The sequence below is a fragment of the Lonchura striata genome, chromosome 20 (genome assembly GCF_046129695.1).
Source record: "Lonchura striata isolate bLonStr1 chromosome 20, bLonStr1.mat, whole genome shotgun sequence".
Lineage (NCBI taxonomy): Eukaryota > Metazoa > Chordata > Aves > Passeriformes > Estrildidae > Lonchura > Lonchura striata.
Window position 1 is genome coordinate 3783256 of NC_134622.1, and position 26569 is coordinate 3809824.

The 26569-nt window shown below is 42.4% G+C and overlaps 1 protein-coding gene across 1 annotated transcript in view; it reads right to left on the bottom strand.

The window, feature by feature from the left end:
* Nucleotides 1–26569, bottom strand: part of GTF2I (general transcription factor IIi) — a 55269-nt gene that overhangs the window by 10893 nt on the left and 17807 nt on the right. Inside the window, exons 11-26 of the mRNA XM_077787638.1 lie at nt 26359–26463; nt 16856–16918; nt 15091–15195; nt 14235–14300; nt 12314–12497; nt 10876–10928; nt 9231–9314; nt 8331–8514; nt 7958–8016; nt 6229–6300; nt 5536–5725; nt 4958–5016; nt 4229–4312; nt 3683–3763; nt 2028–2093; nt 202–385 (exon numbers count right to left, since the gene is read on the bottom strand). Of these exons, the coding sequence (XP_077643764.1) occupies nt 202–385; nt 2028–2093; nt 3683–3763; nt 4229–4312; nt 4958–5016; nt 5536–5725; nt 6229–6300; nt 7958–8016; nt 8331–8514; nt 9231–9314; nt 10876–10928; nt 12314–12497; nt 14235–14300; nt 15091–15195; nt 16856–16918; nt 26359–26463 (1639 nt within the window). The remainder of the gene's footprint in view (nt 1–201; nt 386–2027; nt 2094–3682; nt 3764–4228; nt 4313–4957; nt 5017–5535; nt 5726–6228; nt 6301–7957; nt 8017–8330; nt 8515–9230; nt 9315–10875; nt 10929–12313; nt 12498–14234; nt 14301–15090; nt 15196–16855; nt 16919–26358; nt 26464–26569) is intronic.

The following is a 26569-nucleotide window of genomic DNA, read 5'->3' on the forward strand; positions in this document are numbered from 1 at the left end:
TCTAAGAGTCTCTCAGAACAAAGATATTATTGTATCTTGTTCCACTGGCACAAGAGCTTTCCAACCATTTCCTCAAGTACTAAAAATACAACAGTGTGTATTTTATAGAGTAATTTAGCAACTTGGCAACACAATTTCATTTTTGGGTCTACATTTCAATTCTCATTAGAACAGATTATTAAAGACATATGGGAGCCTTACTTTTTAATAATAAATTTTATTTTGGGTTTACTTCTCAGGATCTTCTCTAGTCTTGGAATCCCAAAAGTTGTAGGCTGGCGGAAGGGCACCCCCTCAGGAAGCCCTTCCACGTAGAAATCCTCTGGGTAGGAATCAAACAGTGCATATGGCACCTTCACTGGCCCTCCGTGTCCCAGTGCCTCCCCTGAAATGCAACACAGCAAATAAGGTACCAGTTAGGCAACTGAAGTGTACAGAAATAGAATATTCCTGGCAAAAATGCAATAGATTAGTTGGCACATATATACTTGATTAGGTAGAACCAGCAGGCTTTGCTTTTTATGGTGACAGCTATGAGTCTGCAGAAGAAAATTAACAGTTTCAAACTTAACTCATTCTGTTGCAGTAAATCTCACTGTAATTTGCTGAAAATTAGTAATTTCCATCCAGCTCATGCCACTGGCTTGGTTTGCATGCATGACTATCCTATATGTATGCCACTTTTGTCTTAGGTTGGAAATGCAGGATGTGGCTGGGTGTGTTTTCTATTGCCATCTGTCAGAGCTGGGGCAGTTCTCTACTGCTCATGGGGCAGTTTTCTTTATCTCTCCCACAGCCAATCCTCCCTCCAGGAGATGTCTACTGTTCATGGGCTATTAATTATTAATTATCTTCTGTTCATGGCCACTGAGTGTCCCTGCATGGCTGAGAAAATTCCATCATCCATGGGGAGATGCTCTGCCCAGGGGAGGAGCCCAGCATTCCTACCTGGATCCAATCTGACCTGGGAACAGCACAGCAGCCTTTGCCCCCTGCATTCCCAGAGGAGCAGCTTCCTTCCCCCTGCATTCCCAGAGGAGCAGCTTCCTTCCCCTGCATTCCCAGAGGAGCAGCTTCCTTCCCCCTGCATTCCCAGGGGAGCAGCTTCCTTCCCCCTGCATTCCCAGAGGAGCCCAGGCCCATCTCCCCCAGCCCTGGAGCTCCAAGGAAAACTCCCCCCTTGTGCAGGATCCTGCTCCAGCAGAAGCACAGCTGGCACTGCAGGAGGGCTGAGCCACCCTGGGATGGGGCTGAGCCACCTCCCTGACACACAGGGGGACAGGGCATGTTCTGAGTCTGGAAGTGTTGTTTTGTATTACTGCATTTTTATTTTTCCTAATAAAGAACTGTTATTCCTAATCCCATATTTTTGCCTGAGAGACCTTTAATTTCAATATTATAGTAATTCAGAGGGAGGGGATTTATGTTTTCCATTTCAAGGGAGGCTCCTGCCTTCCTTAGAAGGCACCTGTCTTTTCAGGACACACTGCTGCAGGCAATGCATTCTGCCTCTTTCTCTTCTGGAGAACAGCAGCACCAAGGACAGGTGAGAGAAGTGCTCTTGTTCAAAAACCCACACTCAAAAGTATAAGGAGAAGCCATTACTTCCAAAAGTCACTAGTTTTCAAACAGCCTGCACTAGAAGAAGTGCTGGAATATAATGGAGCACATTTCTCTAGATACCACCCAACCTGTTTTGAATCATGCAGAGTCATACAAAGTCCCATTTATAAGCAGAGTAATGAAAGCTCAAAATGATGTGCCAGTATGTGAAATCATTCTGTCTGTGGATCACTAAAAAAAATTGTAATCCTACTACAACTTCTCCATTTTCAAACCCAAGTAAAATAAGAAATAGAAATGTGACACTGGATTGCAAGCACATGGGAATGAACTCAGATGGGAAACTGTAAGGTACACGAGGATTGCAGGACCTCTGGAATAAACATATGAACACCTCTCATACATCCACCTAACTGCATGTTCATAAGAAAGGCATTTCAGTAAGAAAGAATCAATAAACATACCACACTTTTCATTGAAAAGATTTTCAACTTTCTGCTTTAAGTCCGTGATTCTGGCATTCCACAAGTCTGCCAGGAAGAAAGTGGAAGAATTAGAACAACACGCACACAATGAATCAATCTTTGAATAACATTTTAACAAATATTTAATAACTTATTATGCTTGATAACCAATTTACTATGGCAGTAAAAATGTGCAAAATGGCTTTCATTCTGCAAAACTATATCCACATCAATCCTCATTTTCCTGCAGCTCTGAGAGATATTGCCACTAAATAAATCAAAAGTGATTAAAAGCAAAATTAATCCAAGCATATTCCAAAGTTACTACCAGACAGCAGAAAATTTACTATCGGAGAGCAGAAAATTTACTCATCTGAACCAGCATCCAAAATAGTGGCAGAAAGTTCTTCATATCTTCAATGACACAACTCTGAAACACATTCTTCTCTCCTGAGAACTTTAATCTCTAGCACAGTTCCTACTTTAGTGGTGAGATTAAATGTCCATTTAATTTAACAATTTTTTTCTCTGACAGCCATCAGAGCAATAACTAAACCAGTTTACTTGTGGCTGCACTAAGTGGGCCATGGCTGGTCTACAAAACTAAAACCTCACTCTAAAGTTTAAAAAAGTTGCAGATAAAAAAAAAACCACCTAGGTCTAACAGCAACAGGAAAGTCCAAGAAAACTGTATGCAACTCTGATTATGAATACCACCCATGCCAAGTCAGTATCCCATTCATGCTTTATTGACTTGGTAGGAGTAAATAATTCCTTTCTTATAGGTTTTTTGACCATACAGCTAAAAAGATAGCATAGGGGACAAAAAAGATAAAGCAAATAACAGCAACTTCCTACACAAACATAAGCAAATAAACTCAGAATGTAAGTATGCTGAATAAAAGGTTCACTGAGACATAGAACTATGTACAGTTACTTTGAACACAGTCACTCATCTTGCTTGACAATGAAAAAATTTTCTGGACTGCAAATTGACCCTGCTTTTAATACTGAGATTTCTGTTGCAGAGCACTGCACTAACAGGCCTGGGCCTCCATGGCCAAAAAGCTCTGGCCTACATTCATAAACACAACTACTAGACTTTCAGTCATGTCCAGCTTTTCCTTCACTGATTTTCCAGAACTAGAGAGGTCAATCATGGCAATCAAGCATAATCAGCTCTGACAGGTCATGGCTTGCTAATGTCAGTTCAAATTCTTCCTGGTCCCTACAGCCCACCTAGGCACCTCTGCACAGGAATGTCAATATTTCAAATCTGTGGAGAGCTTATGAAATTTATTCACATTTCAGCTGGGTGTATGCACTCGGTGGTACTTTGCACCAGAAAAGTCCTTCAAGGGTCTGCAGCACTGTGCAGTAACACACCAGCAAAAATCTAAAACTGGCTCTGCACCTGAATCAATAATATCTAATGGATCTGGGCTGCATTTGTACAGCACACTCCACATATAATCCAGGATTTCTCTACTGCAGATTATTCCACATAATGAAGAACTGAATTAACACAGAAGTGAGGACTTCAGTCATTCTCTAACTGTACATCAGAACACGAACTCAAAATATCTGATATGTAATCCAGGTGTTCCATACCAACATTAAAGGAATGCATCCATGCTAATTCCCCCAACACTTACCAAAAGAAAACTCTTTTCCTTGTTGCTTAGAATTTGGATTGGAGTCACTGGCATCAGAATTACTTTGTTCTTTCTGAGGACCTATGAAGAGACATTACATATATAATGCAGAGAGCAGAAACAAGAAGAACAATGCATCAAACTTGATTACCATAGAAATCTTCAATTCTGAATCAAGAGTAGAACGAAAAAAAAAAAAAAAAAACCTTTAGGAATTCTAGAGTTGTATTTAAGCATTTAATGCTACTGACCACATCTGTGCTCTTTCTGCTCAGGACTACATCAGTTCCCACATCTCTGCTTGGAATAATGAGCCAAGCAAGCTGCCAAACTACAGCATTTTACCTAAGCATCATCTACACAGTATCCAGTTTGTTTCAGAAATTAAAAAGAAAGGTATTTTTACATTGAAGTGCAGCTGGAGCCTTCAATAGTTGGCTATGTGAGGTGTATGTTACTTATGAACTATGAAAGCTTAGAAAAACAGAAAATATAGAAGACTATAATAAAAGAACATCAGAAGAATATTTATTTCTTCTTCCTTACTGTCTTCAATAGTAACTTCAATCTCTGGGACACTTGAATTTTCTGAAGAACTTCGTGACCTTCTGGGACTCTCTGGACTAATTCCTGGAAAACAAAAGAACACAAGGTGTAAAGCATAAATTTTGCACACCTAACAAAAGAACAGCTGAATTCTGAGAATTCTAACAGACTGAACTAAGTAGAGTCTGCATAGTAAAACCTGAACAATAAAGTGATGCTCACAATCTTGAGAAGTAGGTTTAGTGCTCTTGAAAAAGATACACTTAAGATTTTCCACTAATTCAGAACAAAAGACTATTTTTTCTAAGTGTGAAGGAGAGTTTTGGTACTTTTTATTATCTAAAACCCCCAAAATTACTAACATCTGAATTTTCTACAAAAGATTCTTTTATTCCCTTCTTATAAAACACCACTATTATTTACAGCAGTTCACAGCTCTTAGCTAAAAACATTTGAAGCCATTAAAAGTGAGAAAAAACTTGTCAAAATTGAGTAAATTCCATTTTCAGTACTAGAATAGCCAAGTAAAAAAGCAGATATATTTATGGTTTGAGTGTCTTTCTCAAATAATAGCAGATTCAGAGATTACTATGCTAGATCATCTGAAATAATGACTTTTATTTACAACACCTGTATTTTTCAACCAGGAAAGATATCTCAGTCTGCTGGGAAGCAGAAGAAACAAAGTATTTACAAATGGATGGCAGCAAATAATATTTAATTGTTTACCTTTCTTCTTTAGTTTACTAGCCAGTCTTAGAGGCAAATGGGACATGATAAGCTCCGGCCTAGAAGTTGAGCAGAACAAATCCAATCAATTGCAAGACAAGTCACACAGGAAAAAGCTACCAATTTCTTGGAATTCAATTGAGTTCCAATTCACATAACATCAGCCCTCTGTGAGGAAATTCTGTTAGAAGCATGGATGACTCTCCATCTACTATAACAACAAAAAATTAGAAAATATAAAGCTGTATTTTCTATTCTGCAATTTTCTTCTGGGTTTATTTCAAGCAAAGAAAAATACAGAAAATAAAAAAAAAAAAAAAAAAAGGAGCACAGCTTCCAGGTACAAGACCATTTTCCCCCCTCAATTCTTGATGCATGAAACACACAACATCTCAACATCTACAGAAATTGAATGAGAAGTGTATGTCCTTGTATGAGATAAAACATATGTGCAAAATATTCTTTGTGTTTCATGGAAGCAGAGTTTAGGTACCATTTAAAGCCTAGAGTTGCTGAGAATGAAGTCAAACAACTTCAAAATTAGAGGTAAAAATAAAATAACTAGATCACAAACTTACTTCTTAATAACAAATTTGATTTTGCTACTCCCACGGATGATTCTTTCAAGGCGTGGAATTCCAAACCATGTGGGACTCCTGAAGGGGACTCCTTCTGGCAAGCCTTCAACGACCAAGGACTCAGGGTTTGATTCAAACACAGAATAGGGAACTTTCACTGACTCTGAAACTGAAAGCCCCAGAGCTTTGGCTGCAAATGAAGATTAAATGATATATTACAAACTTAAATGGGTGGAATTTTATCTCAAGTGATTTTCAGAATCTTGTCTTACAGAAGCTCTGCTACTCAAAGCTAACAAGCCCCCTGGAAAAAAATAGAAATATTCAAATATATTTGGACAAATTCCTTATTATTTTCTGTGGAGTAACCACAAATGGGAACTTGGCCCATCTTGTTACAGATAATATCTAATATAGGCCTTCAGTGCCTAATGTTTTATTTTGAGAACTTTCTTTTCATCCAAAAGCTTTTGTGCAATCATCTTGTCACACACCTGGAAAAATTATGGCCTAGGATGCTGTTATAAAAACATTTATGTCAGTTATAGGAAGGAGTAAGTAAAACATAGGTAAGAGGATTTCCGTATCTGTCCTAGTATACTTCTGATGCTTAAGTACATACTGTAACATGTAAACAGAGAAGCTTTAAAATGCAGCAGCATTACAGAACAGTTCATTTAGCATTTAACTTACCAAACTTCTTACTAAATATATCTTCTACTTGCTTTCTTAGCTTTGTGATCTTGGAATTCCAATCTTCTCTCGCTGAAAATCAGAAATAGGTGTCAGAGAATCACCCAGCTCTAGATACAGAGGTACATTTGAGCATACTTCTTTCAACATAAGAACATGAAAATCAATAATACAAATACATCTGATTAGACAGGGACACACAATGAGTAATGATTATTAATAGCAGCTTAAATGATACACGTAATTTCCTCTACATAATGAAAAATCTATTTAAATGTAGTTATGAATTTCAAACACTGACCCTAGCAGAACAACTTGTTCTTCAGAGCCCTCAGATGCAGGAAGAAACTATTTTAGTGGTTCTTACAAAACTGGAATTAATTAAGCTAGAACATGAGGATTTAAAGAATGCTTTGCTAAACATTTTGATTAGTATTTAAAAACCATCTTCAGTTCTATTCTCTATTGTAAATAAAAGCCAATTATAGGAGTGCTAGCCAGCACAGACAATTTAGAACTCAGACAGAGAAGAAAGAAAATGATGTCCAATAAAAAGCACCTTTTTTTTCTAACAAACAGCACTGTAGGGGTTTTGCATGGCCTGGTTTTTGGTAGCAGGGGGGTTACAGGGGTGGCTTCTGTGAGAAGCTGCCAGAAGCTTCTTCCATGCCTTGGTGGCTCCAAAGATGGACGAGCCACTGATCAAGGCTGGGCCAATTAGAAATGGTGGTAATGCCTCTGTGATAGAAGATTTAAGAACAAAAAAGTGGCACAGTGGTAGCTGCTGCCAGAGAAAAGCAGGGTGAGAACATGTGAGAAGAACAACTGTGCAGACACCAAGATCAGTGGAGAACAAGGGAGAGGAACTGCTCCAGGTACTGAGGCCAAGATTCCCCTGCAGCCCCTGGCGCAGCCCATGGAGAGGCAGCTGTGCCCTGCAGCCCTGGAGGGATGGGGGCACAGACCCACGTGCAGCCCTGGAGGAGCCCCAGCAGAGAAGGTGCATGCTGCCTTTTCTTGCTCCACAAGAAAAACAGCCTTTTCTATTTAACTACCCTCTTACTGAATATGAGTTTTTTCCTAAAATAAAAAAAAAAAAAAATCCACAATACATTGTGATGATGTAAGGTGACTACCGCTTGCAGGATTTTTAAATCATATCAAATCATATCCCTTCTTTTTATTTTTTTCCTCCAGCAAGCTAAAAACATAGGAAGCCCTAAATATTGCCTTGTGTTCTTACTACATGCAGATTCAGCCTCCTAAAAAACCCAATGAGATCTGGATTGCACGTTCCTGTAGTAAGAAAGCACCAAGACACCTCAAAGAATTCAGATATATATCCCAAACTGATTCTTCTCCCTGTTAAAGGCTTTCAAGAAGTCCTTACAATTTCTTACCAACAGAGACCTGCAAGAGCTCAGGGTCACCAGTGAAATCCCAAGGGATACCAGACCTTTGATTCAGGCCAGGACAGTAACTCCAGCTCTCTGGGGCTCTGAAGGTGACCCAGCTTAGTTATTCAAAGGCAGCTTGGACTGCATCAGGATTTCACAATCCAGGAAGCCATCCACATTCACAGTGATCAGTTTATTCCTTCCAACCCTCATGAAGAGCATGTCAGCACACTCATCAAACATGGGTTACTTATTGAAAAATACTGCATTCATCTAGATGCATTTCCCCATCAAATCCTTCCATTCCCACTTGGAGACAGCACCTGTCTTACCTGTAGGGTTTGACCTGGGCTGAATAACTTCATTTGAAGAATGATTTAGCAGCTCTGGCCTGCAAACAGGACACAAATAATCCGCTTATTCTTGTTATAAATTAAATACCACTACCCATTATGACATGAATTGAAGAGTTTGAATTTTTCCATTATGTTTTTCACACATGTCAACATGCTAATAGATATGCAAAACATATTCTGAAATATTTGTCTGGATTGCAAATGCCCACTTTATGATGCAGAATATTCAATTTGCCTGTTTGACAACTAGAGTCCAAATGCTTAATGACTTAATGAAACCAAGTGCTTGATTATACAGAGAGTGTTTGTTTGGACTCTTTTTTATAAAAAGCTCCATATTTAGACTTACCTTCTGATCACAAATTTTATTCTGTCGCCCATTTGAATTATTTGTTCAAGGCAAGGGATTCCATACCGGGAGGGACTCTTAAATGAGATGTTGTCTGGCAGCCCTTCAACATAGAGGTCGGTCGGATGAGCTTCAAATTTCTTGTATGGAACAGCTTTGGGCTCATTGCTGCCCAAAGCCTTGCCTGGTGGAACAAAATACATTCAGTAACTGGACAGATTGGCCAATCATTAAAAGCTAGCTGGTACCAATTCCTCAGGCTGTAGCCTAATTTAAATTCATGTACAATTTAAAAACAATTGTGTTCTTAAAATGTGGAACAATGCAGGACATCTAAATCCAACAAAACACAAGTCTCTGCACATAAAAAATGTAAAAAATTTGCCATATTGTATGATGCTGCTGTTGGGCAGTCACAATACCAGACTGGACTGCTTACTGGGGCATAATACATTCGTTTTATCCAAAGTTGGCAATCTGTTATAGAGTATCATGAAAAAGTTTATTCTAGGTCTTACAAAGTTGACTGTTTTTTCATATTGGACAGAACATAAAAATTAACCCAAAAATGTTGTAATACTAATTATGATGATATTGCAGTGGATGTAAGTAAACTGATGTTTTATTCACCACCAAAGGGAAAAACCCAAACAGGAAGGAATCAAGAACAATCAGAAGAGCTGTATATGTAAGACCTAAAATTCTTTTTAAACTATGAATTTGCCTTGTATAAGCAGTAAACTACAACATTCTTTTTCACTGAACTTCCAGAATTTTAAATACTTGGAAAAACAATCTGAACAAAGGTCTCATTCACACAGACGTTCAAAGGAAGGAATGAAAGCAACCTTCAAGAAATATAAAGCCATTCAGAAAAGAAGATAATAATACTCTACTTACCATACAATTTACAGAAAAGTTGATCTACTGTCATTCTCAGTTTGGTGACTCTGGAATGCCAGTCCTCTTTCACTGTATATGAGACTGACACAGAACAAAACCAACATTCCTTAATTATATTAGTTACATTTTCAGTTGTTCAGTTTATACAATGCATAATCATCCTGCATTTTCAGGTAACACATAAATGCTTTGTGCAAGAAGTATGGATTCAATGTGAAACTAGAAAAAAAAATCATAAAATAATGATAGAATATTAAAACTGACAGAACTCCACTGAACCAGTGACATCACTCTTGCTACAAAATACACACAGTGTATTGGCCTGAAGAACTGCAATACTTTCATCATCCATCTCCAAACTGCAGATTCCACTCGGAGTTTTTCAATAGTTTCATTTCCTGAAGAATGTATTGATAGTCAGTGCAGAATCAGGTATGTGTATGGCATGAAAAATTTCTTTTAAAGGATTAAAGCATATATAATACAAATCCCTTTTTGCTCCTGAATATGCATGTCTTTGTGACCAACAAGTGAAGCTTCCCAGTCTCAGAGAAGCCATTGGCCAGCTGCCACAACATGGGTTTAGTCAGAGTGCAAAAGCAATGACTTGTGTTCCATACTTGCACCAGACTGGGCTATCAGCATAAGCACCAGCTGACATTTCTCCAGCCATTCCTGAGATCCAGCTGCTCTGTCCTGCAGCCAGTATCCATCTTCTCAGTGTCTCAGGACTGAGGCCATTCTACAAAACCCTCCTGGACCAGCTTGCTTCCCACAGAAATGCAAATGAAAATCAACTTTTCCTCTGCCAGCCAAAATACAAGTTCCATGCTCATCCCATTCCTTTCCTGCTGGGGACACAAGCTATCAGGGCCTATGGACAGAGCAGGAGTTGGACATGGAGCCACAAGGAGCTGAAAGAGCAGGGGCTCCATAGCTCTGTCGCCTGAGATGGCAGCAGACACAGGGAGCAGCAGAGGAGATAACAAGTTACTGGGAAAGGGGGAATCCAAACAGGAAGAAAACTGCAGGAAAGGAGGCTCAGACAGCTCCTGTCTCCTGCGTTCTCTGAGATGTTATTGACAGCTCCCAGGGATGCTCTCTTCTCTTATTAGAGACAATGCAGAGGTCACACGTATCTCTATCAAGTGATAGCAAGTGATGACAAGCCATATAAGCAACTGTTCAGAACCCTGTGCCATAGAAATTGGTTAACACTGGTTTTCTTAGCTACAGGGGTTTTATGAGTTGAGCAATGTACTTGTTTTGCCTTCATAATCAATACAACTGTATCAAAAATTATTAAAACAACAGAAAAAAGGCTAATTTTAAAAGCCACATAAGAGTCTAGTTAAAACTCTGTTACTAGCCTACCTACTATTTTTGTAGTTAAATTTTGTGCTTGAAGGTACAGTAGATTATTAAGACTCAATACACTAAGTTAACTTGTACTTCAGGAAAAGCTTCCTGCACATACGTTAAATAGACATCTTTATGGTATGCCTGCTTTATTTAATTTAGATCCTTAATATTCACTTTAATACAGTCTTTGATATACTTTTTACAACAGAAGACTATGAGTATATGGGACAAATAGGAATATCACACTGTGCTTGTACCACTCACACATTTGTAAACCTACCTGTTGAAACTGTATTGGCCTCTGGAGCCTCTGTCGAATTCAGAAGTTCAGGCCTGAAAGATTTAAGGTGCATGTTTCACCAGTGACAGCAAACAGCTGAGAAACTAGCCTCCAGCTACAGCCTCAAGTTACTACTTACTGAAGGATCAAAACCAAAACACCTCCCAGGGGACATCATGATCCCCACCACTAAATTCGAAGTAACACTGAAGTATTCTATGAGCTGACTGGAACCCTACTGACAAAACATTTTTCATGCCCAATACCCATATCTGATGACTATGGGTATCTACCCATTTCATGGTGACAAACAGCTTCCGTTAAACTTACCTCTGAGTTGTGAGATACACTTAATCAGAAATAAAGATAAAAATTCAAAATTTAATCTCTAAAAGAGTAAAGTTTCCAAAATATATCTAATTTTATCCACAGTTGAACAAACAAAAAATTAAACAATTTGGTGTTTCTCATACAGCCAAACTAGATTTTCAGCTGCTCTGGTTACATATTTAAAAATCAATGAACACCAAAAATTCATTTCTGTAGACAACTAAGAGATATTTGACAAAAGTGAATGCCAGCATTGCATAAATAATTAGGTCTATGTATGGTATCTGATTTTAAATGAGACACAAGGTAGACCTACACTTCTTCCTTTTCTAGTTATTTGCAATAATTAGGATGATAGAAACTTACCATGTTCCTCTCAAATGTAAGCAACTAGCACCCCTGGTAAAGGCAGCATGCAAAGAGGCAGGGGCTGCCACTACCCCCAGTTCTGAGCCTGACCATTGCAATCAGCAGATTCCTATCCATTCCAAAAACTCTTGGACTAGGCCCACCACTGAACACAGGAAGACATCAGCTGTTACTCACTGAAGCTTCATTTAAACTTCAATCAGTCTCCCTCTGAGATCTCCTTCATGTACACTACCTGATCCACCTCCAGACACACCAAGGACACCTGAACCACAGGAACCAGCAGCTATGTGCTGTCCTCAAGCTTACCCTGGGAAATGCTTTATACAAATACAGCCATAGATACCTTGATACAACATTCCAGCAAATTTTTAAAAAAAGCATAAACTGAAATTAGGCCAGGAATCTCAAATAGGATCAAACATCCTAAAATCAATGGCTTTCAACATGTATTGAAGTTGCAGAGAGCTGACCAGTACAAACTGGTACTGGTCTGCCCCTGGCAAGAAGTCCATAATTTTGAAGAGATCTGTCCAGAGATCTCTCCACCACCACTCTGAGTGGTCCACTGGTCTGATAATCTAAATAAATCAAAGTGAACATAACTAAAAACTACTCCTTAGTACCATAAATTTATATGCCAGTAGAAACCAGTTTGGAATTCCGCGAAGAAAAATGAAGCAAAGTGGAATCAGCAGAAAACAATGAGTGATGTAGAGACAAAAATGTAACTGCTTACTTTTTAATGACAAACTGGATCCGGTCCTTTGCCAGCAGTATCCTCTCCAGCCGGGGAATGCCGTACGTGGCTGGGCGCCGGAAGGGAATCCCATCTGGCAGCCCTTCCACGTATAAATCTTCTGGGTGTGAAAGGAAGTTTGTGTATGGAATAGACACTGGGCCCTTTGCTTTTATAGCTTCAGCTTTAATGAAAAAGGAGAATACAAACATTAGGCTAGCTTGTGGCTCTACTCAATTACCTGCTTGATATCACTCTGATGAACATTATAATTAACATACAGGCAATAACCCCTCAGCACATTTAAACATTCAAGCATTCATGTTGTGAGGAACTTTATTTAATAGCAAAATCACTTTGATTCACAGTAAACAAGCTGCAGGCCTGCAAACATATGCAGATTATCCTCTTACCACTTCATGTAAACATTTAATAACAGTGACCGCACCTGTTAGAGTGAAGATTCTCACCATTTCGGTTTTGCTTAATAGAGCATTTTGAAAGATGAAGTTACTTAGATTTTATAATAAACCAAGCATGTTTCAGTTCAGTATCTCTGTTACTATTTGTTACTCCTATTGGCTTACAAGTCATTAATGCCTTGGAGCAGGGGCAGACATCCCTGCTTTTCAGTGAATTCCTAAAGTTTCTGTGTATTTTAGAAATCCAAATAACCACTAATGAAATAAAAAATACACTTCTAACACTGTTGAAAAAAGCATGACCCTCCTAATGAAATCTTTGAAACAAATGAAAAGCAAGTAACTAGCAACTTGGGAAGGGGGGGCATACCCCACCATTCCAGATTTCCCATTGTTGCCATGGACTTCCAGACATTTAGCAATTTTGTATTTAATGATTATTTACTCTTACTTTTTGCCCATTGCTGTTATTTTTTCACTTACACCTACTTAAGTTTAGTATTGCTGGAAAAGGATTGGTTAATAACATAATGGGATGCAATTCATTCCATGGTGTCTACCTCTTAAATTGTGTTAAACCAACTTAATTTTCTTCAACCAACTTTGCTATGTGCAAACATCAAAATCAAAATTAAAGCAATTCACTAAGACTACCTCTTAAATTTTGTTAAACCAACTTAATTTTCTTCAACCAATTTTGCTATATGCAAACATCAAAATCAAAATTAAAGCAATTCACTAAGAATTATGCCCCTTTCTAGAGAAATTAAAATACAGTCAATCAGATTCTGAGCTGTACTACCTTGGTGCAAGTTGTTTTCAGTGGGCTGTTTAAATGTCAGATAGTCACATCCCAAACATGTAGTAACTAGAAATCAAAAGGTCTATACTGAAAGTACTTCCACTTTTCATGGCAGAGGCACATCAGCATTTATTTTTACATCTTTGCTGATGCTGTTGTACTTTGTGATATGTGGACACAAAACATATCTAGGTGCAGCATTTGGAGACAAATTCCAAAGTCTAATACATATGCTGCTTTTTCTTTCCAAGACCAATTAGGATATATAATTTTGCTTCACTGTAAAACAATCATCATCAGAAATGAGCAACCAGTGAGTGGCAGCCTCTCTTCAGTGTCACTCTAAAGATTCTTTCGAAGTCTCAGTGTAATTGCAGAGGAAAGGACAGCTCTCTCAAATGTGGGTGCCCAAGATACATGAGGATGCAGGTGCTCCAGGAGACTGAGCACAACTAAAAAATAAATTCAAGTTTCACACTTTGGTGCCAAACACAGATATCCTATTTTGAAATTACTCTGCTCATCAAAAAAAACTACTTTACTCAATTTCATGTCTTCTAACAGTATTTAGCCCTTTGGTGCTGTCAGCTCTGGTGTGTTCCTGAAGCCAAGAACAAGATGCATGCCAAAGAGCAGTCTGTAACTTGCTGTGACAAAGGACTACAGGCAATGGCTTGGAAAGGTGTGTGACACAAACCATATTTCTTTTCAAACAGCTCTTCAACTTCGGTTCTCAAGTCTGTAATTCGCGAATTCCATCGGTCTGCAAAGAAAACAGGAGGCCATGTCAGACTACAAACAAAGCGGAGAACATCTTGTAAAATCTGTGTTACCACTAAATGAAATATGAACTGTGGACATTTACTTGCAAACAAGTGCCTGCTGAGTACAGTACAGACTACAGTTTAAAATGTATGGATGCATTATAAAAAAAAAAACCAGAAAAGCACAGAATAAAATGTTAAAGATTACTTCTGAAAGATGTATATTAAATGAAGTTCAAAGAAACACAACAAAAACTAGGTTAAAGTAACTTCCAAAAATTATTTCTCTCTTTGATGGCTCAGTCATCAGCTCTTCCTGAGTCCAGGGATAAAGGCAGTTTATAGGTACTGTTGATAGTCATCTAGATTTGAGTGTTGAAAAGCTTGATAAAGCTTATACAAAGTAGATGAAGCTGTTTTGGTAGAAATCTGTACAACTACATGGATCCAGAAGCATCTACCATACTCTACTTTAATCCATTAGTTCTCCAAGTCCTGGTATTGCAAAATACTCACAGAAATCCTAGTTCTGAAAGAAAATATAACTGTAAAAAGTAAGTTTATCCAAATCCAAACCTGTGCGTCCAATTACATTGTCATGTCAAATAACAAAATACAATAGCGGAAGCCTACAATGCTGATTATACTGCTGCAATTCACCTACACATAACCCAGGGCTCTTCATTGAAGGCTTGCACTAACATGTCTCACTCCTACAGTACAAAATGACCCAAAACCTTTTCATAAAACAAAGCAGTGAAATAAAATAATCTCGAATTTTAATCTTACCAAAATTGAACTGTGTTCCTTTGCTTCTCCCACTATCGCCTGAGCTGTTAGCTGACTTGGGGCTCCTCTGTCTCCTCTCATGGGGTAAATAGTCATCATCATTATCTTAAACAGACAAAAAGAAAATCACAGGGTTTTGGTACAGGAAACTTGTCTGCAGCACTGGAACTGCTTTGAATTTCAAAACTAAACCAGAAATAAGCAACTCTGCTTAGCAGGGCAACACATTTTGCAATAAATTACTTACATGAGTAACTTCAGAAAGCTCCGGATTTTACCTGTGAAGGAACAACTTGTTCCTTCAAAAGGGCTTGTGCAAAGCACAAGACAGAAAAAAAAAAAAAAAAAACCTGCTTCTAGACTTTCTAAAAACAACATTGGCTTCTGCAACAGGAATGGGCATCACATGATGGGAAAACGACCATGCACAAGAGAAAGCAATTACAGAATAAATTGTGCAGATAGGGACTACCTTTGTTATCTAACTGGAAGTAATATTCTATAGTAGAGCTCAAAAGACAGTACCTATGTTTTGTCTTGAAGAGCTCAAATGTTCTAAAACCACATTTAAACCTGTGTAAAATCAATGTGTGCTAAAGAATTACATCAAACTGGTCAACTCTGACTTAAACATACACAAGTGGAGAGGCAGGAGAATAGCAAAATTAGCAAAGTGTCACAGAGCTGCTATTAAGCCTGTCAATTCCCAATCCATCCTCATCTTCCTTAACCTAACGACCTTTATAGACTGCCCAATTAAAAATACCTCCAAACTCAGAGAGAACAAATGGTTAGACCAGACAAAGAAAACTAATTTCACACTCAGAAAAGCATGTACCCATGCCACCAAGCAAGAATACCTATGTATACTTAGCAAGAAGACTATCATATATTGACAAATATTGTACCTATACAGTTCACTTACACTCTTTCACAGAAAACCTCCACAGTGCACTTTTACTTTTGTGCTGAAGGTCTTTAAGTCATTAAGCAGAACTTAATGACTCTTCTCATATACATTATTCTGTTGAGTAACATTGGAGTTATTACCATGTTGCATTCTAATATGGTGAATGTAAAGCAAAAAGTGCCCACTTTCTCCCAAATGCCCTGCCTACTTTCTAAATTGCTGATTGGCTGCTCCTAATCGAATTCCACAAGCAAGCACTGAATAAGCCAATCTCAGCAGTGTTTTAAAGCACTTACAGGACACCCATTCACAAATACAAGAAACACAGCTCACCTCCTACCAACATCCTAGCATGAGGACAGCAGGGACACTGCTCTGCAGCTTTAGAGCCATTTCAATGACAAAGGGACCTGGTCAGTGCAAAGGTTTGGGTCTCAGAGTTACCAATATTAGACAGACACCTTGAGGCTCCAATTGCCACCTGCAACTCTGCCTTTGTGTTCTGGTACCATTCTGCCCAGAAGCATTTGTTAACTACAAATGTTACATATAACTACAGCATGTTTATAAAGCAATGTGCTCTCCAGAAAGAAGGAATCTTGTAACATTTTGTCCGTTCAATGACTATTTTTCATTACCAGCACTCGAAGAAGTCACAAAAGATACAAATTGCTGTCAGGCATCATTTCAAAAGCAGCCCAGCAAGTCCAATATGCTTCAGCATATTGTGGTTTCCTAATACATTTGTACCAGTTTTGTTTACCAAGCAGTACACAATCCAAACTACACTCAACTAAATACAATTTAGATAGGAAAAAAAGCAGCCAACTGAAATCACAGATGTGGGGTACTGACCTTCACTAGAGAGCTCAGCCTCAGAAACCTCACTTGCTTCTGAGGAGTCATGCTGAGAAGAATCTGAAAGAGAAAGATAGAACTGTGTGGTGGCGTGGTAGTTTCACAAGGGTTTATAAGGGTTTTGGTGATTAAGTTAGAAATTAATTGTTAGATAGGTTATGTTGGTATGTTCCATGTGTCCCCTATTCCTCCCTAGAATGGTCTTTCCCTATCTGCTGGCCACAAAAGTTTTCCTGCCACAGGGTTGTCAATCTCCCTCAGTATCTAGAAATATCCCTGTCAGTCCATGTGGTACTGCCCTCTTTACCTGTCAATCCCTGAAACCACCCCCATTTTCTTCTAGAAAGTTCAATGTCAATCATCCCTGTTCTTGTCAGTATTGGTCCCTGGAAGCCTTTCCCCTCCCTAAATTCTCCTCATTGGCCCCCTGCAGTGATGTAATCCTTTCCTGTTGGCTGTTCTGTGTTCATCCCCCTCACGCCCACACCCTTTATAACCCCCTGTCAGACCCCAGGTTGTTGGACATCTGTCACTGTCCCGGTTTGGGAGAATAAAAGCTCTGCAGACCTCATACAGGTGTCCGCTCCCTATTCCTTTGCTTTGGATCATCGTGGCTTTGCCGTGCCTTCGTCACCCACGCCGAGGCAATCACTGCCACCCAGCGCTCTGAGACAGGAGCTGGGGGCAGCCACACTCGTGGCTCCCTCCGGTCACCTGAAGGGGATAAGCTAGCCGGCGTAGACAATCCCTGTGACGGAGCAAGCGAGAGCCACAGGTGGCGCGCCAACGTGCGGCTTTTCCAGAGCGTGGACACCGTCGAGGAACGTCGGACTCCACGTGAGCTAGCCTCACGAAAAGACTGTTGCCTTTGGGCATCGGCCCAGGGATTTTACAGTTTGGCAGCACCATCGCCCCTGTGTGAGCACGCCGATTTTTGTCCGGTGGTGCTCCCAGGGGAAGGAAGCACAATCCTTCCAGCACCAGGGAGGACGCCTCCGGATCCAAGGACCCCTACTGCAGCTTTCTTTCTAGGCGTCGGCGGTTTTTGGTGAGTCTCCTTGGTACCGGGGGGGGGCTCCTTAGGTTGGCAGCTGCGCTCCCGAGGTTAGGGGACACGTTGTGCACAGCGTGAGCAGACTGCCGCCGCTGGCGTTCTAGACCCTTTCTATTTTTTACGTTTTACATTTCCTGCAGTAGGTGGGTGGAATTTTAGGTTGTGTGGGCAGAATGGGTGTTAGGCTGTCCACACAACAAAGGGAGATTTATGTCCAGGTTGCGGGACTCCTGAGGGAGGGATGTTCGTTGAGGGAGGGAATTAGAAGTGTTTCAAAAAATTTAGTTAAAAAATTTGTCAGATGGATATTCTTTCGTTTTCCCACTGTTTCTGTCGAGAGCGTTAGAGATCGGGAATTTTGGAGAAATGTTGGTTTACTATTAACTGACGGCGCCAGGAGGGGTGACCCCTCAGTCAAAGATGGGTATATGAAGCTGTTTGTGTTCATTTGGGATGTCGTTAAGGATAACAGTGCGGTGAAAAATCCATCTGCAAAGTCCCCAGTTCTCCCTAGGTCTGTTTCCCTACCGCATTCTCCGATTCCCGCTTCCCCTAGACTGGAGATACAGGGGGGAGCTGACCGCCAGCAACAGGCGCAGGGAGCAGAATGTTTGCAGCAGCCACAGAGCTGCCGCCTTCTCCCTGGCTCCCCCAGGTCCCTCCGGTACCCTTGCTCTGGCAGTGCTGGCCACACTGTCGGAGATCCTGTCCCTGCCCTTTCTCCTAGTCCCTCTTACCGAGTTGCGAGTCCTAAATGTTTGCCAAGAGTTTTTGTTCCCCCAAATCCTTTCCTCGACTCTCCTACTCCCTATGTTAGTCCCTTTGGAGAAGCACCACAAAATGGCGCTGTAGAAACGCCCTCTCTAACATCACAAAATGGCTGTCGCCTCGTGGCGGGTGCTTCTCCTCCCCAGAATCCATTTTTACCCCTTCCTCCCTACCCCTCCCTTCCTATTCCGGACCCCTCCTCTTCCTTTGCGGCGGCCAGTCAGGCCCCTCCCACAATTTCTCATGCTGCTCCACCCTCAGCACCACCCCTTGAGGCCACGTCATCTACGCCCACCCCTTTTCCCAGAACACCATCAGTACCACCCTCGAGCCACGTCACCTCGAGTCAGGGCTCCGCCCTCCAGGACCCTGCCCTCCAGCTTCCTGTTTCCCACGCCCTCACTTCCGGTTCCCACGATAACGTGGGGGCTAGGAGTAATGGGCCTAAAAGGCAGAAAGCTGATGATAACAACGAGTTTCCGTTCCTGGCCCCAGTCACGTATAATGGAAGAGGGCAACACCCAAGATGGGAGCCCCTCTCGTACGATTGCATCAAGGATCTCTGCAAAACTAAGCGAGAATTTGGATCCAAAAGTGAATTTTTCCGGAGCATTTTAAAGGCAACGTTCAATTCAAATATCATGGTCCCTGCAGATTTAAGGCGTTTATTCAGTTGCCTGCTCCCATCCTCTGAATATAAAATGTGGGAAAGAACCTGGAAGAGATTAGCAGGTGACCTCCTTCCAGAAATTTTGCAGAGCCCCGAGTATGCAACCGACATAGAACAAAATCCTATTACCTTAGACCACCTTGTTGGTGAGGGTGATTGGAGCCAAGCACAGAAACAAGCAGCAGGAATCCCGAGGCCAGTATTAGATCTCTCCAAAGATGCTGCTGAGCGGGCCTTTCTCAGCATGCCATCCAAGGAACCTGCTATTTCTTACATTTCTCTTAAGCAATCTGTTACAGAGCCCTTTACTGATTTTGTGGACCGAGTAAAAGAAGTTGTAGAAAAAAGGGTGGAAGGTCAAGAAGCACAGGATCAACTAATCCGAGAGATTGTTACTACCAATGCAAATGAGGCGTGCCGACGAGTCATCTTGGCACTTCCAGCATCGCCTCCGCCAGCGCTAGAACAACTGATTGAGGAGTGCACACGAAAAGCCATTTTATTCGCAGAAGATCTAGCAAAAAAATCGCGAGACAAAGTAGTAGCTTCGACGGCATTACCTCCAGAACCTACACCACCAAAGCCGCGTAGATGCTTCCATTGTCAACAGGAAGGACATTTTATAGCTCAATGTCCCTTCATTGGAAGGGCACCGCCTCAACGGGGGAACACAGGGGAGGAGAAATCTGACAAACAGCATCAAAAAAACTAAAGGGGGAGCGCGGACCTACCCCGCGTGAGGACACAAATGGGGCAGGTCACGGTAATCAGGACATCACTGCTAGGGCTGCAATCCATTCCATCATTCCAAGTATCAGCAGCCAAGTTTATACAGACAGCACTGTAGAACCTTACCTGCTTAAAATAACGAAATCTGTATATCTCTCCAATCAGGATTGGCACTACATCGTTGCATCGCCAGAGCTTCTACCCCGCATTACCAACTGTGAGACTCAGAGGGCCAAGGATCTTCTAAACTGCAAGTACCTTGTCATTGGGGACACCAAACACACCCCGCTTGAGGTGGAAATTCCTCCAGCAATCCTTACATCGGATCCTAAGACTTTCTACCTCATGGCGCGCTGTGTCCACCCCCCCCTCTTCCTGCCGGAGGGACAGGTCATTGCACAGGCCATTCCAGTGCCTCAGTTTTTGTGCGATGACCTAGACCTCTCAATTTTTTACACTGAAATTCTGGGAGAGGAGAAGCCCCTCGTATGGTGTGGCCTTAAGAACGAGGGGCATTCCATCCAACTTCAGGGGATGATGGACACGGGAGCAGATGTGACGGTCATTCCACCACACAAGTGGCCGTCACAATGGGAGTTGCAGGACGTGGATAGCGCAGTCCTAGGCGTAGGGGGCACGCAATTGGCAAGGCAGTCAAAGAGCATAGTACAAATTAAGGGGCCGAATGGGCAATTAGCCTCTGTACGCCCATTCGTGTTAAATTCTAAGTTTACTCTCTGGGGGAGAGATGCCATGTCCCAGTGGGGGGCCAAATTGGAACTGCCGGCCCCTCAGGATTTTTAGGAGCGGCCACTGAAGAGCGCCTCACCCAGAAACTTAATTGGCTAACAGATTCACCTGTCTGGGTAGAGCAGTGGCCGCTGAGTAAGAAAAAATTAAAGGCGCTCAATCACATCGTGGAGGAGGAACTGGCCAAAGGCCACATTGTCGAGACTAATAGCCCTTGGAATTCTCCAGTCTTCATTATCAAGAAGCCGGGGAAAGACAAGTGGCGCCTCCTTCACGATCTGAGAAAAATCAATAATGTCATCGAGGACATGGGGTCTCTCCAGCCAGGGATGCCATCCCCATCTATGCTCCCCCAAAATTGGAAATTGGCAATTTTAGACATAAAAGATTGTTTCTTCCATATTCCCTTACACCCAGCTGACGCGCCACGTTTTGCTTTCTCGGTGCCTTCCATCAACCGAGAAGCTCCCATGAAGCGCTACCACTGGCGAGTTCTCCCGCAAGGGATGAAGAACAGCCCTACCATCTGCCAGTGGTATGTCGCCAAAGTTCTGTCCTCGGTGCGCGCCAAGTGGGAAAATTGTATCATATACCACTACATGGATGATGTCCTTGTTTGTGCCCGCAGTGACAACGTACTTGCAGAAGCACTGGAGGACACTATCACAGCCTTGTCGGTGGCCGGATTTGAGCTTCAAAAAGAAAAGGTACAACGGCTGCCGCCTTGGAAGTATCTGGGCCTAGAAATCAGTAAGAGAACCATAACACCTCAAAAAATTATCATTAGTGATAACCCAAACACCTTACGTGACCTCCACCAGCTCTGTGGGTCCTTGAACTGGATCAGGCCCTGGCTGGGGCTCACCACGGGGGACCTGTCCCCTCTCTTCAACTTATTGAAGGGGAGGGAAGACCTAGATTCCCCGAGGGCGCTGACCCAGGAGGCCAGGACCGCATTAGAGAAAGTTCAGTCCACCATAGTGGGCAGACAAGCCCATCGCTGTCGTGAAGACCTCACATTCAGATTTATTGTTCTAGGAAAACTGCCACACCTTCACGGGCTCATTTTTCAATGGGACAAAGACCAACGGGACCCTCTCTTGATAATAGAGTGGGTGTTCCTTGGTCACCAAATGTCCAAGAGCATTACAACTCCGCAGGAGCTGATGGCTCAGCTGATTATGCGGGCCAGGGCTCGCCTGAGAGTGTTGGCGGGGTGTGATTTTACGTGCATACACCTTCCCATTAAAACATCGACGGGGAAATTAACTAAGGAAACCCTTGAGCATTTGCTTCATACCAATGAATGTTTACAATTCGCTCTGGACAGTTACACCGGACAAATTCTAATTAATCATCCAGGACACAAATTATTTGAAACACAATTCGACCTAATTCCAAAAAGCATTCAAAGCGAAAAGCCCCTAGAGGGACTGACAATTTTCACAGACGCGTCCGGAGGATCGCACAAGTCAGTAATGACTTGGAAAGACCCTCAAACTCAGCAGTGGGAAGCCGATGTTAAGGTTGTGGAGGGCTCTCCACAAGTTGCTGAGTTGGACGCAGTCGTCAGGGCCTTCGAAAAATTCCCAGAACCCATCAACATTGTTACTGATTCAGCATATGTTGCAGGTGTGGTGTCCAGGGCTGAGCATGCAGTGCTCAAGGAAGTCTCAAACCCTGTGATCTTCGGCTTGCTCTCGAAATTAATTTACCTAGTTTCCCACCGAGAGCAACCCTTTTTCGTGATGCACGTGAGATCGCACACCGACCTCCCTGGCTTCATTGCTGAGGGCAATCGCAAGGCGGATGCTCTGGCCGCCCCTTTACAGCTGGCTGGTCGGCCCAACATCGTCGAACAGGCCAAGCTGAGCCATCAGTTGTTCCACCAAAATGCTCCGGGTCTGGTCCGCCAATTCCACCTGCGGCGAGACCAGGCCAGAGCAATTGTGGCCAATTGCCCCAACTGCCAGGAGTCCTCACTTCCAACGGTGGTTTCCGGAGTGAACCCTAGGGGACTCCGCAGTTGTGAAGTGTGGCAGACTGACATAACACATGTAAAAGAGTTTGGAAGGTACCAGCATGTACATGTGTCAGTGGACACTTTCTCTGGTGCAGTCTTCGCCTCAGCCCACAGAGGGCAGAAAACTGCGTATGCCAAGAACCATCTTATGCAGGCATTTGCAGTCTTGGGGGTCCCTAATACCATTAAGACCGACAACGGCCCTACTTATACTTCTAAGGCGTTCAGTGAGTTTTTACAAGAGTGGGGAATTCAACATCGGACAGGGATTGCATACTCCCCCACCGGCCAAGCTGTGGTAGAGAGAACACATCAGACTTTGAAGAAAGTCCTCCAGCGCCAGCGGGGAGATACCAAGATGCTATCACCACAACTTAGGCTCTGCAAGGCCCTCTTTACCATCAATTTCCTCAATTGTTCCTTCGACAGGCCAGATCCACCAATCCTAAGACATTTTGGGAGAAGTGATCACCTGAGGCCAGAAGAACGGCCTCCGGTGCTGGTAAGGGATCCAGACTCTGGAGAAATCCAGGGTCCGTTCCAACTGGTCACATGGGGACGTGGATACGCCTGCGTGTCCACGCCCTCAGGTGTCAAATGGGTCCCCAAAAAATGGGTCAAACCATACACATCAACACAACAAGAAAAACAGATACAGAGTGATTCCCCCAACACGATGGAAGACCCCACCGATGATAGTGTTGCATCCAACCGAAGGCGCCGCAAGGGGGGAAGAGTTCCCTAACCTTTTTTCAGCCTTCCCAGATGGTCAGCAGGCGAAATTATTTTCTTATGCATTAATGTGTTATGTTTCTCTTCTCTCCCCTCAGGCAACAATTATGTTACCCTTCGGACTTTTGGTCTTTCTTTGGCTCTACCCTCTGACTCTATTCCAGTCCTCGGACGCGTGGGTCGTTCCACAACCCCGGAAGAATGTATGGGTAACCTTAGCCCATGCCCTCAAACAAGATCATATTTGTCTCTCTTCGTCCGCAGCAGAGAATCCCATGTCCACCTGCCTGGTGGGGATTCCATTTAAGTTGGAGGAGTATCCCACCTCGCTGCGCACCATCCAAAATCAGATTAACAATGAAAACCCTCCGAATAAATGGGTTGAGATCTTTAGGTATTGGGGAGTCGTCAATACTGCCAAAACGCCCATTACCAATCCCTTACAACTCTGGAGGAAGTGGGTGTACGATCTTCCCTATACGGAAGAGTATGCGGAGCCTCAAGAATTTGAACTATTAGGTTCTGCAAAAGCAATGTACTGCATACACTTTGAATATGAGCCCAGCTCTCGTAGGGACTTATATGAAGATGTAAAACAACATAAGATCGAATTTCAAGCAAAACAATGGTGCCAGTTTGTTATTAAGATGGGGGCTCCTTCAACTGATGACTCATATGCACGAAAATTGGAAAAGGGAATGTTCCTAATCTGCGGAGATAGGGCATATCCTGAAATCCCCTCTCGTCTCCTCGGAGGTCCCTGCACTCTGGGGCGTCTTTCCCTGGCTTCTCCCAACATGACCCAAATTCCAATTCGGCATGCCAAAAGGGTAACTAAAATTTCGAAACGGAGTGCAAGCCAATTCGACGAACATTGTGACGCCGAGATTTATCATTGGGCCAAATCTAAAAGGATTGCTGTCTCCGTGTTTTTGCCGTGGGTGGCAGCAGCCAAAGCATTGAGTGAATTGGGCAATTTAGAGTGTTGGGTTACGAAGCAGGCAAATTTGACATCGACAGCCTTAAGTAACCTCCTAGAAGACGAAGAAATAACCCGGAAGGCTACCCTGCAAAATCGGGCAGCCATTGATTTTCTACTGCTGGCTCATGGGCATGGGTGCCAAGATTTTGAGGGGTTGTGCTGCTTTAATTTGTCATCTAAGAGCCAAAGCGTCCACGCATCCATCAAGGAGATGAAGAGCTTAATTGGGACAGTACAACAAGAAAATGAAGACTGGTTTAGAGACATGTTTAAAAACTGGAATTTATCAGGGTGGATGATTTCCATTATCAAGGACATTGCCTACCTTATTATAATAATTTTCTTAGTCTCCCTATCATTTGGAATCCTTAAACGCGTCATCACCTCCGCCACGACCTCGACTAGAACTAAAACTCCAAAAATTGTAGTCGCCGCCGCAGTCTCCACAGAAGAAGAATGGTGGGAGGGAGACCGGCAGGCGGGAACAGAAGTTTAAACCTACCTCCAGCGTCCCCTCAAATTTAAAAAATAAAAAAGGGGGAGATGTGGTGGCGTGGTAGTTTCACAAGGGTTTATAAGGGTTTTGGTGATTAAGTTAGAAATTAATTGTTAGATAGGTTATGTTGGTATGTTCCATGTGTCCCCTATTCCTCCCTAGAATGGTCTTTCCCTATCTGCTGGCCACAAAAGTTTTCCTGCCACAGGGTTGTCAATCTCCCTCAGTATCTAGAAATATCCCTGTCAGTCCATGTGGTACTGCCCTCTTTACCTGTCAATCCCTGAAACCACCCCCATTTTCTTCTAGAAAGTTCAATGTCAATCATCCCTGTTCTTGTCAGTATTGGTCCCTGGAAGCCTTTCCCCTCCCTAAATTCTCCTCATTGGCCCCCTGCAGTGATGTAATCCTTTCCTGTTGGCTGTTCTGTGTTCATCCCCCTCACGCCCACACCCTTTATAACCCCCTGTCAGACCCCAGGTTGTTGGACATCTGTCACTGTCCCGGTTTGGGAGAATAAAAGCTCTGCAGACCTCATACAGGTGTCCGCTCCCTATTCCTTTGCTTTGGATCATCGTGGCTTTGCCGTGCCTTCGTCACCCACGCCGAGGCAATCACTGCCACCCAGCGCTCTGAGACAGGAGCTGGGGGCAGCCACACTCGTGGCTCCCTCCGGTCACCTGAAGGGGATAAGCTAGCCGGCGTAGACAATCCCTGTGACGGAGCAAGCGAGAGCCACAGAACTGCTCCATGATTGACATGGACAGCATTTTCAAACAAACCTTACCCTGCAAAGTAAAACCTTACAAAGGGAAAACTATTATCAGAACTCTGAGGGCCGCTTTCTAAAACATCAAGTGAAAAACATATTCCTGAGTGCACAGAACCTTATACACGTAGACAGATGAATGAGTCCCTAAACCAAACCAAACCAAACCAAACCACAGAATAATGGAGAGGTACACAAATAATCCGAGGTGAAGCATCTTTAACTAGACTAAACTGAAGCACATTGATGCGTTTTTGTGGAGAACCAAACAGAAGAGATCAGGAAAGGACACAACCAAAAGATTCCAATTTCCTGTGCCTCTAATTTCGTCGTCACGTCAAATAACAAAAACCAACAGTGGTAATCTATGATGATGATTATACTGCTGCAATTCATCTATGCAGAGAGTCCAGAGCTCTTAAATGAAGGCTTGCACTAGCATGATTCATACCTGCAGCACGAAATTAGAGAAAATCATCTCATAAAACAAAGCAGAGTGACAAAATCATCTTGAACTTTGATCTTACCAGAATTGAACTCTTCTGCTTTTCTACTCTGACTATTGGACTCTTCATTAACCAACTGGGTGCTCCTCCGTCTCTTGTTACGGTATGCATATGGCTGGTCAGTATCTAAAAGCAATCAAAGAGAAATAACTTGGGCTTTAGTCCAGGGAATTAATGTACAGCACTCTAATTGCCTTGAATTTAAAAAAATCTAACAAGAATCAGGAATTGT